The sequence below is a fragment of the Eriocheir sinensis genome, unplaced genomic scaffold (assembly GCF_024679095.1).
Source record: "Eriocheir sinensis breed Jianghai 21 unplaced genomic scaffold, ASM2467909v1 Scaffold48, whole genome shotgun sequence".
Classification (NCBI taxonomy): domain Eukaryota; kingdom Metazoa; phylum Arthropoda; class Malacostraca; order Decapoda; family Varunidae; genus Eriocheir; species Eriocheir sinensis.
The window spans coordinates 980,677-996,972 of NW_026111809.1; the positions used below are offsets into that span (position 1 = coordinate 980,677).

General features: G+C 41.4%; 1 protein-coding gene across 1 annotated transcript; it reads left to right on the top strand.

Annotated features, from left to right (window-relative positions):
- The first annotated feature begins 1,450 nt into the window (after positions 1-1,450).
- Positions 1,451-7,384, top strand: LOC126992494 (nuclear apoptosis-inducing factor 1-like). Its single transcript, XM_050851252.1, has 4 exons — positions 1,451-1,491; positions 4,830-5,092; positions 5,670-5,786; positions 7,305-7,384. Exons 1-4 carry the CDS (start codon positions 1,451-1,453, stop codon positions 7,382-7,384), a joined length of 501 nt encoding a protein of 166 aa, XP_050707209.1.
- The last annotated feature ends 8,912 nt before the right edge of the window (positions 7,385-16,296 follow it).

Consider the following 16,296-nt stretch of genomic DNA (forward strand, 5'->3'; position numbering starts at 1 on the left):
CCCGACCGGGGTGCAGGGGCGGCGGGGGGAGGGGGGCGGCGTCTGAGGCGGCAATCATGATATACAGTATTATGTGGGGGCTGCTGGTTATTCCTGTTAAGACCCAAAGAATATAGAACCATCATCAATACTTCAAAACGTATACTTGTCTAAAGAAAAAAAAAATTAACGCGGTGAGGTTTCTTGGGTGAGAGGTGCGTCGCTGTGTTGAGTGTGTTGAGTGTGCCGCCGTGGACAGACTCAGCGGAAAACTATGCCTTAGAGAAAATTGTCAAGTTATTAATGTCACACGTAAAACACTTAGCAGCGAAAGAAGCGATGCCGTGTTAGGAGTGTGACGGTAGGGATGTTGCCGCTACAGACAAACACTCCAGGAAGAACTGCACAGGAAGAAAGTCAAGTCATTAATACCTCAGATAATACACTTAACGGGCGAGTTAACTTTTTCTCGGTGCTGTGTACCCTTGTCGGGGCCCCGAGGTGTTCCTGCGTCAGTCTGCCAACAGCTGGGCCCGTCGAGGCAGCTGTCGGTCTCGTCATGTTGACACGGCCGCGTCACTCTGATTGTGTGGCGTTCGTGCGTCCTGTTAAAATCTGACGTGTACCTATCACCATTTTTTGTAAGTGAGCACCTACCACCCCGTAAAAACTGCCGCGTACCCATTACCTTCATCTCATCCCGCGGTCTTCTTTCTTGGAATCTCCTCGTTTTTCATCTCACACACAAAAAATGCAGTGTATACCTATCCCCTTCCTCTTATCTCCTGCCCTCTTTCTCTCAGTCCCTTCCTCCTTCTCCATTACACACACTTTCTACTCTTCCACCTTCGCCCTCCTCACCATGCCCCGTGTGTGTACCTATTATTTTTAAAGAGAGCATCTGCCACTCTGGATAGATATAAGAGTCCTGCGTCCCGTTTGCCGAATTGCGCGCCCCGAGGCAGGAAAGAATCCGTGCCCTCCCTGCCTGCCTCAAGGAACACCGCAGTCCATTATATTATACAGTTACGACGAACTGTGTACCGACGCTCGTCTGCTAACTGTTCACGGAAAGACGGTGCGAGAAGAAAAGGACTGCAGAAGTATGGAAGGGGAAGAGGCACATAGAAAAAAATATAGGTAAAGGCACAAGCAATGAACAAGGAAAAGGTCAAAATTAAGGAGAGGAGGAAGGAACCCATAACCTGCCTAAAGGATTCCATGTCCGAATTTCTGTTAACGATTCGCTTGTATGAACTTTCTTTAGCGCCCGCCCAACCCCCTCCACTCTACCCCCTCCCCCCTCCCCTCCCCCCACACAAAGCATATCTCGATAGTGATCTAATGAGAGATACCATCGTGGCCACAGCGGCATAAATATACTGCTAATTGAATTGGTTATTTGGAAGGATTTATGGCAGGAAGAAAGGGAGCAAAAAATGATGGGGTTTCATGTATTCTGCGGGCGTCCATGGGGGCGGGCACCTGGAATTTGGGGGAACCTACAACCAGGTAAAGGTTGTGAGTACTTAAATGTTGGGTCCAGTAATGTGAATAATGATATGAATGAGGAAATAAAAGAAAAATGATGCTAACAGTAACAATGATCATAAAAGTAATAATTTTAATAATATAAAAAAGGGACAATAGTAATAATAATGATGATAGCAATGATGATAATAATAATGATAATAATGATAATGATAATAATAATAATAGTAATAATAATAATAATAATAATAATAATAATAATAATAATAATAATAATAATAATAATAATAATAATAATAATAATAATAATAATAATAATAATAATAATAATAATAATAATAATAATAATAATAATAATAATAATAATAATAATAATAATAATAATAATAATAATAATAATAATAATAATAATAATAATAATAATAATAATAATAATAATAATAATAATAATAATAATAATAATAATAATAATAATAATAATAATAATAATAATAATAATAATAATAATAATAATAATAATAATAATAATAATAATAATAATAATAATAATAATAATAATAATAATAATAATAATAATAATAATAATAATAATAATAATAATAATAATAATAATAATAATAATAATAATAATAATAATAATAATAATAATAATAATAATAATAATAATAATAATAATAATAATAATAATAATAATAATAATAATAATAATAATAATAATAATAATAATAATAATAATAATAATAATAATAATAATAATAATAATAATAATAATAATAATAATAATAATAATAATAATAATAATAATAATAATAATAATAATAATAATAATAATAATAATAATAATAATAATAATAATAATAATAATAATAATAATAATAATAATAATAATAATAATAATAATAATAATAATAATAATAATAATAATACCATCGTTATCATTATCTTGTCATTACATGTTTTATTGATGTTGTTGTTTTATCATTTATGTTGATATAATTTTGCTGTTGATGTGGCTTCTGCGGTGTTGGTTTTGTTGTTAACCCGTAGGCGTCGGCTATGGGAAAGCCGAGAAGTGGCCGAGAAACGGCAACATTACACTACATTCTGAGACTAGGAAAAGAGCATGGAACTTATATCAGAGTACTCCTCTCATACCCATATAGCCGTTAAAAAAATTTGCTTATACCCAAATTCAATTCTTTTTGGGTGGTGATTGTTACAAAATAAATAGTCTTGTGACGCGTGGCATCTAGCCGAGAGTCGCTTGTTGTCTACTTTAGATAATTTGACAAGTGATTACTGTATGGATAGCTAATTCAGTCTGCCATGACCTTACAGCACCACCTATGACAAATAGGCCCACCTCAGGATCAATCAACCACCACAATGGCCCAGTTCACGTATGGTGGGTTGCTCTATGCCGCCAACGCCTACAATTTGCTCGAATTAGGCGTTTTGAGCCGAGCCCAAAACTGGGTCCGCCATATCAGCGGACCGACTCGCGGGAGCCCAAAAATGGGTCCACCGACGCTGCCGGGTTAATGTTTATATATCCATGTTTTTTTTTCTTTTAATTTTTTAGTGTTGTTGTTGACGTATTTTTGGTTGTTCATGCTATTGTCGTCGCTGGCGTCGTCCCTCCCAACACTCGCCGCATACATTAGAATTTGCTCATCGGAACATTCCTCGCTTCCTTGTTTGGGGCAGCACTCGGCGTTTATGTTTCCCCGGCGTTTGATTTACAGCCCTGGACCTGCAGCCGTTTCAGTGGAAAAATTAAATAAATAAAATAGCAGCACGTTTAAATGTTCCCGTCAATTGTTTACACTGTTAGTACGTATAGTGCTCTTGTTGTTCCTGTTTGTTTGAAGATATTTAAAGACGTTTAAATGCGCACGTCAATTGTTTACACTGTTAGTACGTATAGTGCTCTTGTTGTTCCTGTTTGTTTGAAGATATTTAAAGACGTTTAAATGCGCACGTCAATTGTTTACACTGCTAGTACGTATAGTGCTCTTGTTGTTCCTATTTGTTTGAAGATATTTAAAGACAACGTAATCGTCTAGGAACTGGTAGAGGACATTTTACGTTGAAGAGGCGTAAAGTCATGAGTATACTATGATCGTAAAATCCTCTCGGTTATTGATATCTCTTGGGGACGTAATAGAAAATCTGGTCGTATATGTACAATGACGCTGCAGTGCTCGCGTTTATATATATATTTTGGAGAGAATTTCGACACTGCTTTTACCTCGAACCTTACGATCGCTTCCCTCTGTATTTTCGGAGAAACAAAAAAGGGAACATATTATATTAAGAGCAAGACATTCCTCCTTCCTAGAAACCGAAGAAGACAAGACCCTCAGTCAGGCGAGGCAGCATGTTTGTAAGCACTGACACGGCGCCTTGCATGTCGTGGCTGCCTTGACAAGCTGATGTAAGGCTACACGAGGAAACTACTCCTAATGAGAGGCGAGGACGGGGTGCAAAACAGGGCCCGAATTCACAAACATACCCAATAACTACGAACTAACAAAACTACGCACTATTGATTTAGTTACCGACGTTAGCGTCAGATTCACAAAGCAAACTTTAGATGGTTGTTAGAGGCGCGCTAAGTCAGCGAGGCCGCTGAGTGGATAAGCGTCATCGATGACGTCATCTGACTCACGGCGAATCACAGGTCCCGCAACGGTATCAGCTGTGTTTACATAGGTAAGTACCGAAGCTACTTAATAAAGTCAAATTGCAGAAACAGGCTGCTGAACACTACAACAGTAAACCCAGATGACAATAACAAGGCGTTACAGTAGAAGGGAAAAGTTATCAAGGCTCAGATTACACGGTCAAGGGGGGTAGAAGTCGCTATCCACCCCTCTCTCCCTCTCAGCCCTTCACTGTCGCCTCACACTCCGTCATTCACCAGCAGCTACTAGCCTTGGTGGAAGAGGTGGAGAGGAGGGAAAACATCATTTCTGGGAAGCATGATGATGTGAAGGGTGTGGTGACAGCAAGCAAGAGGCAGACGTGGGAGGAACGGTGTCCAATGGAGCGTGGATGAACTTCAACGAAAGTTCAGCCTGAAACTGCCAGAAGTCCCAGCAGGGCGAAAAACACAACTGGCTGCGTAAATGAAGCCTATTCAACACACAGGTTAGTCAAATAAATGTTGTGAGCACATGGCTGGAAGTTAGAGATCCAAACTACGAAAACAAGAATTATCAGTAAAAGGGGCGATGTTATCGGCGGTCGAGGGGGAAGGGTGATAGGGATGGACAATGTTTTTCCCTCTCCACACTCAGTATCCCCTTGTATTTTGTCGCCACTGCAATGTCCTCTCCCCCAAGAAAAATTCAAAGGCGGCCTCGTTTCACTGAGGCTGAGATCTTAGCCCTGGTGGAGGAGGTGGAGAGGAGGGAACACGTCATACTGGGCAAGCATGATATGAGGGCTGGGGTGACAGAGTCAACCAAGAGGTATGCTTGGGAGGAAGTGTGTGATTGTGTAAATGCTGTGTCCCACGTTGAAAGAAGTGTTGAAGAACTTAAGAGAAAGTTCAGAGACTTGAAAGCTCAAGTGAAGAGTAAATCTGCAGCAGAAATGAAGGATGTGGGTGCCACAGGTTAGTCATATATTTTTGGTGCTCACATTCCTCAGTAATCATTAGGGTACAGTGTGCTAAAAAGACTTGCTATACCCCAAAGATTATGGGTAAAGCTACAAGGAGTGGTACTAGGTGCTTATCAAGGAGGGTACCTCCCTCAGCAGGATGTTATGTTATATTTGTTTAGGTTAAATTATGCAGCAGTGATTTGTTAGTGAATTTAATGGCAAAAAAAATATTTTCACCACGTCAAGAAGTTCCTGCAAAGGCCGCCTTTGAATTTTTCTTGGGGGAGAGGACATTGCAGTGGCGACAAAATACAAGGGGATACTGAGTGTGGAGAGGGAAAAACATTGTCCATCCCTATCACCCTTCCCCCTCGACCGCCGATAACATCGCCCCTTTTACTGATAATTCTTGTTTTCGTAGTTTGGATCTCTAACTTCCAGCCATGTGCTCACAACATTTATTTGACTAACCTGTGTGTTGAATAGGCTTCATTTACGCAGCCAGTTGTGTTCTGGCAAAGTGTTCAAATAAAACAATTCCTAAAGCATATTACAATAATTTAACACAACTTCGCATTTCCCTATAGGTGGTGGGCCTCCTGCTAATGTGGAGTACAGCGAGGATGAGCTAGTGCTTCTGCGCATGCAGGCACCCATTGCGGCAACAGGGGCACCTTATCCTGACAGTGAGGGCCAGCCTTTACGTAAGTACCTCTTCTAATATAGCAAATAATAAGCCCTACTTCTATTGGTATTATTCTACTTTCTTCCCTGTCTCACAGCGGTACTTTTCACACTTCTCATCGGTTAGATCTCATTATTCTACGCATTTTGAACCCCATTTATGTGCACCTCAAACTGCCAGAAACGCCGATAGCGATATTTGAAAAGTTGGATAATATTGACAAAAGCTACATGTAAAGCACGACGAAGTACACCCATATGCGGCGGGGGTCCAGCCGGTGTTGGGAGAAATGCCTCCTCACAGAAATAAGTCACATATATTATATGCGGCACACACATAAATGGGGTTCAAAATACGTAGAATAATAAGATCTAGCCGATGAGAAGTGTGAAAAGTACCGCTGTGAAATGTGGAGGAGAGTAGAACTGTACCCTTATATTTTGGTAAATTTTCTGAGGAAAAAAAAAAATATATATATATATATATATATATATATATATATATATATATATATATATATATATATATATATATATATATATATATATATATATATATATATATATATATATATATATATATATATATATATATATATATATATATATACATATATATATATATATATATATATATATATATATATATATATATATATATATATATATATATATATATATATATATATATATATATATATATATATATATATATATAGGCATTCATCATGCCATGGACAACGTCAATTTGAGTCCCCACGCTACCACCTGGGATTTTTCAGTCACCGCCGAGTGGCCTAAGACTACCCACATGTTGTCCTGAAGACTACCCATATATATATATATATATATATATATATATATATATATATATATATATATATATATATATATATATATATATATATATATATATATATATATATATATATATATATATATATATATTGTGTGTGTGTGTGTGTGTGTGTGTGTGTGTGTGTTAGCAGGAAGCTGATTCATATTTTTAAAACAAATAAGCAATTTTCTCATTCCTATTTCCCTAATTATATATAAATGTTGAGATCAACAAGTTTAAAGCAAAAGTCAACAATCACATGATAATGTATTGGGTAGGCAGTGATTTCGTCCTCACTTTTCTTTATTATTCTACTTACTGCTTACTGTCTCCATGCCTTTTCCATAAAAGGACTCTGTTTGAGCTGATCATTTTTTTTCCCAGGTGCCTTTGCTGGACCTTCCTCATCTACAAGTGTTGTTGAAGATGAGTACGACAGTAATCGAGGTGTCAGAGGAGGTTAGAACACCTCTGGGTTCACATCAAGGGAGTGGCTTCACAAGGTCAGTTGGTTGAGAACCTCGGCATAGCTTCATATTACTCCTTACCAGTTCATATTTGTGTAATTATATACATTATATGTGCCTTTTAATCAGCAGATGCATTTATTTTCACTTTTTCTAATATATGTCCTTTAGAAAAAAGTCTTATAATCCAAGTGTTGTGAACCAAGGACATTTTCCTTGATTTCTTTCAATAGTGAACCAACAAGAGAAGAGCCCCCATCATCGGCCTCATCCAGTGTCCGACGACCCAGTGCGCTACGACCCAGTGCCCTAAAACCGCAAAGGTCAACTTCCCTTCCTGCCAGTAGAAGTGGTAGTAGACCAGCAACTCCCACAGCAGCAGGTACCTACTCATTCTTTAGATACCATTTTTATTTTCAATAGAAAGTCATTACTTTCAAACATATCCTACAAGCTGAAGTGTAATTCAAACATCAAGCAAATACTGTAGTTATTTACCTAGCTGTCAAATACCTGCCTACTTAGTTGTTCACCAAGCCTTGCTCATCTGCAGATAGTAAACTCCAGTGATATTGCATAGCTTCTTAAATATTAAATGCCATTGCTGTTCAATCATCGTTGCTTCTGCTGGAATACTAAATGGCATTACTATTCATCAGAACATGCTCGTCAAATAGCAGATGTATCCTAATGAATTGCATATTCATCAGGTCAAGAGCTACAACTGGTTCCTGAGTTCCTTACTACCCAAAAGGAAATTCGAGGTCTGCTGAAGGACCTGGTGGTGGAGCAACGGACAAATGGAAACCATCTACGGGATATCGCCCAAGGTTTTACGGAAATGGGGAAGTTAGGCAACCATGTACAGGATATTGGCCAAAGTCTTAGGGGAATAGGCGAGGCACTGATGGCCATAACGGGGGCTATCATTATTTATTTATTATTTACTCTCCTCCACCTCAACACTATTCTTTCCCACCTCTCCGTTACCCTCACAGTAGTTTTTCTTCCCATCCACCTCTATGATTACGACCCATCTCTCCTTATACCGGCCACACATCCGTCCCCTTCGCGGCCAGCACACACGAAGCTGCCATTGCGTTCCCTCTTAACTATATTATCGCCTACATTTGCTCGGTGGTCATGATTCTTTCGTATCCTTCTAGTCAAATACACAGTGCATGTCTCTAGCAGTATTTCGGGCTTTATTGTGAGTTCTGTATATGTATTAGTCTTTGTGTCATCGCTTCTTTATAATTTGCATTCTTCGGCGTCTCAGCAATACCCAGGAAGCTTGTTTTTGAGTACCCACCACACCATACTTTCCCTCTGACATAACTGCTGCGTCTGTGTTCTTCCTCCTCCACAATTCTTCCTCTGTTCCACTATTTTTCCTCCATTTCTCTATATGCTTCCTCAATTCCCATCTCTTCCTCCATTTCTCTGTATGCTTCCTCAATTCCCTTCCTCTTCCTCAATTCTTTCTCTCTTCTTTCTCCATTCTTTCTCCTTTCCTCTATTCATATCCCTGTCACTTTGTATTATTCCTCCCCTTCCTCATCCTATCCACACCCCCAAAGAGAAAACTATCGTGCATATATTCTTTTCTGCGCCTCCAACACGAGCGCAAAGAAGCGACACCCCACAATGGCCGCTCTCGTTATTATGTACCTAGCGTTCTTCCACTCCATCACCATCACGAGACCCCCAGGTAGAGATACAGAAGAAAAAAAAGCAAGAAAAAAAACTGCCGGCAACAACAAAGTGACCATCAGCACACTTCTCCCCCTCCCTCCTCTCTCTCTCTCCTTTCTCTCCCTCCCTCGCTCGCTCCTTCTCTTCCCTCCCTCCGTGCCTTCCTCCTTCCCTTTTCTCCCTCTCTTCCTCTCTTCCACGTACTATCTCGATTCCTCCCCTCCGTTTCTTCTCCCTGTCCTCTCTCTTTCTCTCCCCTCTCTTTCTCTTCCTTTATCCCTACTTCTCTTCTTCCTTTCTCTCCATTCCTCGCTTCTTTTCTACCTCCCTCCCTCCTTTCCACTCTTCCTTGTATCAAACTTTCTTCCCTTCCTTTTCTCCCTCTTTCTCTCCTCTTTTCCTCTTCCTTTATATCTTTTTCTGTTCTCCTATTCCTTTCTTCCATTTCTTTCTTCCTCTTTGTCTTTGTCTTCCTGCTCCTCACCCCTAGCCCCATCTTTTTCTTCTTGCATTCTTCCCGCTCCTCTTTCTTCCCTCTATTTATATTACACCTTTTCCTCTTCTATCCTCCCTCCTTCGCTGCTTCATTTCTACACCTCTCCCTCCTTCCATCTATTCTGTTGTTTATCTTCATTCCTCTATTCTTCCTCCCTTCTGCCTCTCGAGTACTTTCTCCCAATTCCTTCTTTCCCTCTCTTTTTAATTCATCCATCTCTCCTTCCCTCCCTCACCCTCTTTCTTTATTATTCTCCCTTTCCTTCCTTCTGTTCTCTATTCATCCATCTCTCTATTTTTCCTACCACTCTTCTTTTGTTATCTAGCTCCCTCTTTCTTTCCCTCTCTTCTTCTTCAGCCATCTCTCCCTCCTTCCCTCCCTTTCTTCTTTCTTCTCTCCATCTTTCTTTCCCTTCCTCCTTATCTTCTCTCTTCGGCCATCTCTCCTTTCTCCTCACCTCTCCTCACTCTTTATCCCTCTCTCCCTCATTCTCTCTCTCCCTGCATCATCCCCCTCCTTCATCGGCTTCCTTCCACGGCTGTTCCTTCATTGGGGCCTTCTGACTAGAAGTCAGGGCAGCATACCGACCAGACCACCGATGGGTGTTCATTTGGGATGTTTTTCACTGTGTTAATACAGTTTCTCTAATGTATTTACACACCGTATGTGCCATAAGGGTTTGATTAAAAGCGTTTCCGTCGGTCACGGGTGTGGGCGGGGCTACCTTCACCTTCATGTCCACAGTGCGGGGCTGGGGCGTCAGTTAATGGCCGCAGAAGTGACCTCTGGCGCGGTAACCTTTTAGCCCATCGGTGGTCTGGTAGGTATGCTGCCCTGACTTATAGTCAGAAGGCCCGGGTTAGAATCCTGGCACTCAGTGGTGTTCATTTGGGATGCTTGTGGTTTTAGTGAGGGAAGTGAAGCGTGGAGGTATGGGAGGTAAATGCTGGCTTGGCGAAAGGAAAATGAGAAGGGAAAAGGAAGGAGGAGAGGAAAAGAGGGGAGGAAGGACAGAGGGTGAGGCGAGAAAGGGAGGAATGAGAGTGTGGTATGGAGAGGAAGGGAAGAAAGGGAGGATAGTATGGTGAGGAAGGGGGGGTGGCGTGGTGAGGAAAGGAGATCGTGTGATGAGGAAGGCAAGGGGAAGTGAGACGGTGTGATGAGGAAGGAAGGAAAGGGAGGGTGGTATGGTGATGAAAGGAGGGAAGGGAGGGAGGTATGGTGAGGACAGGAGTGAGATGGTGTGTTGAGGAAAGCAAGGGATGGTAGGATAATGTGGTGAGTAATGAAGAAAGTGTAGGTGGTTTGGTGAGGTAGGGCATGTGGGTGGTGTATGTGGAAGGGAAAAAGAGGATAAGGGATATGGAGGTGATGTGGAGATTGCTTCTTTTTTTTTTTTACATCAAAGGAGACGGTTCAAGGGCATAAAAAAAGAAAACAATAATGAAAAAAAAAAGCCCGCTACTTACTGCTCCTGTTACCCTCGCCAATACTGTTATCCTTTCACTCTTATTAGTTGGTTTGTATTTATAACCAAAGACACATTTCAAGCGACACAGTACTAACGGAAAGCAGTTAATGGTCACAGCGGTAAGTGGTATAGCTTCTGTCTTGGCTGTAGAAATATCTGGACACCTTTCCTCCCGAAATTGACCTCTCTTTTTGGCCACTCATACGTACTATATTGAGGAGCAGTAAGTAGCGGGCTTCTTTTATTTGATATTATTGTTTTCTTTTTTTACGCCCTTGAACTGTCTCCTTTGATGTAAAAAAATATCCGTCTTTCTATATGTAAATTAATGAGGGATGCTGTAAATACTTGTAATATTATGAGACAGAACCTGCTGTTTTTTTACTGTTGCTGTCTTAGAAAACATTGCAGATATCATGCACAAAAAGCCAAGCATAAATCCCACTTGAATATTTGTATGCCTATGAATTTTAGAAGCCATACCAACTGATGAACAATAACATTTTCTGGATATTTTTGCTACAGAGTAATCAGTTCCTATAAATATCAGCCTAGATTACTTTTTTTCTACTCTTTGTTTCTCTTCTCTCCTCTCTCGCTCTCACACGCACACACAAATACTTTCTAGTTTACAATTATTTGATCATAGTAGATCGCATATTTTAACTGACTGATGGATGTAATTGCTATGGATGACTGAAGGAATTAATTGGCGGAGTAATTAGTGTCTGATTTCACCTTCTCAGTTAAACCTGCGGCTGTGACTGGCTGGCTAACTCGGTGGCTATCTGGCTGAGTGATGAACCTCGTGGGAGATTGATTTGCTCTGAAACTGGAGGTGCGGGATGATAAGATGAGGGAGCTGCAGGGACTTGTGGATGTTCCTGAGTTATTTATATAGCAGAGGAAGCAGCTGAAAGGGGAAAACATTAGAAAACAAACAAAAAAGCAATGCACTCCTCCTGTATTGAAAATGGAATGAGAGGCCAAAAAGGGAGGGTCACTGAGGGGCCAGACAGTGACATGGTGGTGTGACTAACGATGCGTGGAATACAACTGATGAGGGTGCTGTATGGTGAGTGGCAGGAGGAAGTGGCAGTGGTGGCCTTATTATTATTATTTTTTACGCAGGCAAAAAGGGTTACAGGGGTCAGCTCCCGAGATTGACCTCTTCTTTGGCCACTCTCTACTTTTGTCTGTTGTGGGAGCGGCAAGTAGCGGGCTTTTTTCTGCATTTTTTGTTACCCTTGAGCTGTCTCCTTTGTTGTAAAAAAGAAAAGAAAAAAGACGTTAGTAGCACAGTCGAATCACATACATATAAAAGGTAAAGTTAGGGGCATAGGCTATAGCTGCGCGTGACCTCAGTGCTCATCTCCGTCGTATTATATATTCATAGTGCCTGCCGTTTATATATGCTTGGCCCGTGCAAGGGAAAGTAGGATAGTGTGACGAGGAAGGAAGGAAAGGGAGGGTGGAATGGTGAGGAAAAGAGGGAAGGGAAGGTGGTATGGAGAGGAAGGGAAGAAAAGGAGAATAGTACGGTGAGGAAGAGAGGGAAGGGAGGGTGGTATAATGAGTAAAGTTGCGACGGGAGATGGTGTGATGAGGAAGGCTCACCTCTCGACCAAAGCCGCTGAGTTAACTGACGGTCATCTGGACAGCTTGTGGGAAATCTTGGCCACTCAGCGATGGTTGAAAACTGTCAGATGGTTGCGGCAGAACTCAAACCCTCGTCTCCGGAACCACCACATCCTCCTCGCTGGCCATTCGTCTCTCGTTTCTGTCTCCGTGTGAAAGGGATCGATAATTTATCATTGATGATGTGCGTGTGGAAACATAATGATGGCGCTGCTGAAGACTGAAGAGGGGGAAAGTGGGGAGATAAATGACAAACCAGAATGATCACAAGAGGGCAGTGTTCATTATCGTGTCGCGTGTGGTGAATGTGATGATATACAGATTGCTTGGAAGGATTGCGCATGTGTTGATCATAGCGTTTCTGCGTATAACGACTGTAGAGAAACAAAGCGAGCAAATGTACGCAAAACCGTCTATGCATTGTAAACACGGGGACAGGGTTGGCGTGAATGGTGGTGGCGATTGTGATGCTGTGACTGCCGGTGGTGATGGACGGAGAGGGGGACTTCGAGGCGATAACATCTGTCCACGGCAAGTCGAATAGATGATATGTATGATAAGTATGTGTGGGTCTTCCCTGATCACCTGGAGTCCACCTCTACCCATACCCTCCACCCATACCTGGAGAGAGAGAGAGAGAGAGAGAGAGAGAGAGAGAGAGAGAGAGAGAGAGATTTACATAGATTTACATAGAAAATCAGACCACACAGACCCCATGGTCCAGACTTGGTGGTCTGTCCTTAAACCTAAGTGATTTTACATTAATCAGAAGACTCCAAAACGTTGCATTTCTACTCTAGTTGATATTAAGTTGAAGGAAGTGACGGTCGAGCTTATTTTTGAAGGAGTCAATCGTGTTACACTGGACCACTGATGGTGGAAGCTTAGTCCATTCTCGCACTACAACGTTGGTGAAGAAAAATTTGGTGCAATCTGAATTTACTTGTCTACATCTGAGTTTTACGCCATTGTTCCTCGTGCGCAGACTGTCATCGATCATAAACAATGTTGATCTGTCTACATTCGTGAAACCATTAAGTATTTTAAAACATTCGATCAATTTTCCTCGGAGGCGACGTTTCTCAAGAGAGAACATGTTAAGGATAGAAAGCCTTTCTTCGTAGGATTTGTTGCGCAAGGAAGGGATCATTTCGTTGCCCGACGCTGAACACCTTCTAATTTAGCAATATCCTTTGCATGGTGGGGGGACCAAAACTGTACCGCATATTCCAAGTGGGGTCTGACTAAACTGTTGTAGAGCGGGAGTATTACATCTTTATTCTTGAATACAAAGTTTCTTTTAATGAAGCCCAACATTCTGTTCGCTTTATTTGCTGCATCGATGCATTGCTGTGAGAATTTGAGGTTTGACGCGATTTTGACCCCCAAGTCTTTGACGCATTGAACGCTTTTGAGTTTAACGCCGCGCATTTCGTATTCGAACTTCTTATTCCTCGTTCCAACTTGAAGGACCTGGCACTTGTCTACGTTAAAGGGCATCTCCCATCTATCCGACCAAGCTGAAATTTTGTGCAAATCCTCTTGGAGGCTTTGCCTGTCTTCGTCAGTGAGAACCGAGTTACCAATCTTTGTGTCGTCTGCAAATTTACTAATGCGGTTATTGAGTCCAACATCCACGTCGTTGATGTAAATAATGAAGAGCACTGGGCCAAGGACCGAGCCCTGAGGGACGCCACTAGTGACAGGCGCCCACTCTGAGTTAAATCCGTCAATCACTACTCTTTGTTGTCTGTTGCTCAACCAATTCGCGATCCATTGGTTTACTTGACCGTCAATACCTATTTGCTTTAATTTGTAAAGTAATTTATGATGCGGGACTTTATCAAACGCTTTCTGAAATCAAGATAGACTACGTCCAGTGATTTGGTTACGTCATAAACAGTGAAGAGGTCGTTATAAAAGGTTAATAGGTTTGATAGGCAGGATCTTTTGTTTAGTAAGCCATGTTGTGAGTCCCCAATTACTGTGTGGATTTCAAGTTAACTCACAATTTTGTCTCTAATTATGCCCACAAGTAGCTTACCTACAACAGAAGTTATACTAATGTGCCTTTAATTACCTGGTAATTTTTAGTCTACTTTCTTCAAAATCTGTGTCACGTTAGCCTTTTTCCAATCTGAAGGGACGATGCCTTGTCGCAAGGACATATTGAATACGGTTGTGAGGGAGGAGAGTATTTCGCTCTTCGTTTCTGTCAGCAGAGTTGGATATACTTTGTCAGGTCCAGGACTTTTATTTGTTTTAAGTGAATGGAGAGCTTTAAGGACTTCATCGGTTGTTATTTCAAAATTAGGCAATGCATGCTCGAGATTTACAATAGTACTGGTGTTGGTGGTAGCGAGAGGAAGACTGTTAGTATTAAACACCGAGGAAAAGTAATTGTTTAAGAGGTTTGCAATGTGTTGGCTGTCAGTCACTAGTGCACCGTCGCTGTTTGTTAAAGGTCCAATACCACTTTTGATCGCCTTTCTGTTGTTTATGTAACTGAAGAAAGATTTTGGGTTATTTTTACAGTTGGCTGCAATATTTTCTTCATATCTACGCTTTGCCTGACCTACTAGTCTTTTTACTCGTCGCCTGGCATCATTATAGAGTCTAATGTTCTCGGGCGTGCTTTGTTCTTTCTTTAACCTGTAAAACAATTTTCTCTCATTGACTGATTGTTTAATTTCGCTATTAAACCACGGTGGGCTTTTATTAGTGTTAATTCGCTTCTCGCACAAGGGGACGAATGTGTTCTGCTGAGTGAGTAAGTGATTTTTAATGCTTAGCCAGGCTTCCTCTACGTTGCCGTCATCTGATAGTTGTATTTCTGTTAGTTTTTGTCGGATTTCTACGAAGTTAGCTCTTTTGAAATTGGGCACCTTTACTTTATTTTCAGTCACTGATGATTGAGCTTTAATGTCGACGCGCACTAATTTATGATCGCAAGAACCGAGGTGTTCTCCTACCGTGACACTACTGACAAGGTTATCTTGGGTCGTTATAACAAGGTCGAGTATATTATTTTGTCGAGTTGGCTCAGAAACCATTTGGCTTAGATAATTTTCTTCTAGAAATTCGATCATTCTATGTGACTCGCCTTCTGTACCTGAGAGAGAGAGAGAGAGAGAGAGAGAGAGAGAGAGAGAGAGAGAGAGAGAGAGAGAGAGAGAGAGAGAGAGAGAGAGAGAGAGAGAGAGAGAGAGAGAGAGAGAGAGAGAGAGAGAGAGAGAGAGAGAGTTAGAAAGGGGTGGGGGATGAAAAAGAAAGAGATATTCAGATGTAGAGGTGTAGAATGAATTAAAGAAGAGAAAACTAAAGAAACAGACGACTAAAGAAGGTGGCCCCAATGCAAATGGTAGGAAGTTTAGCGGGCAGTCTTCGTGAGCGTCAGAACACTCACTGCTGCTTTCTGCCGGAAGCCGTGTGAATGCATTGTGCATGAAAGATGTTAATTGGCGAACTAATTCTTATTAAGTAAAATCAATCAATCAATCAATCAATCAGTGGAGGAAAATATGGAAGAAAAAAAAGGTAAAGGTAAGAAAGAAGAGGCGAAACGGATGTTGCGCCGAAAGTCGTCGCGAGGATTCCTTTGGATGCTTGTGCGCGTCCTCGAGGCCCTTTGGCCCTCCATCTCAGAGCCGATAAATGCGGCAAACGGTGCTTTCACGATATTTATGATTATTTTTATAATCCAGTCTGGCAGGTTTAAGAAGTCAGTTCTTGCATCCGCCCTCCTCCCTTCGGCGGGGATGTGTAGCTCTAGCGAGCCCAAGGTCTCCCTGGCGAGCATGGCAGAACTGCAGGGCACCCGGCAGAGCGCCTCGCCGACCCCCGGGGCCCCGACGAAGCTGCCGGAGATCATCCGGCCGGACATGTGAGGCACATTAGCCGTGGTGGGCATTTCACTTCGGGGAGG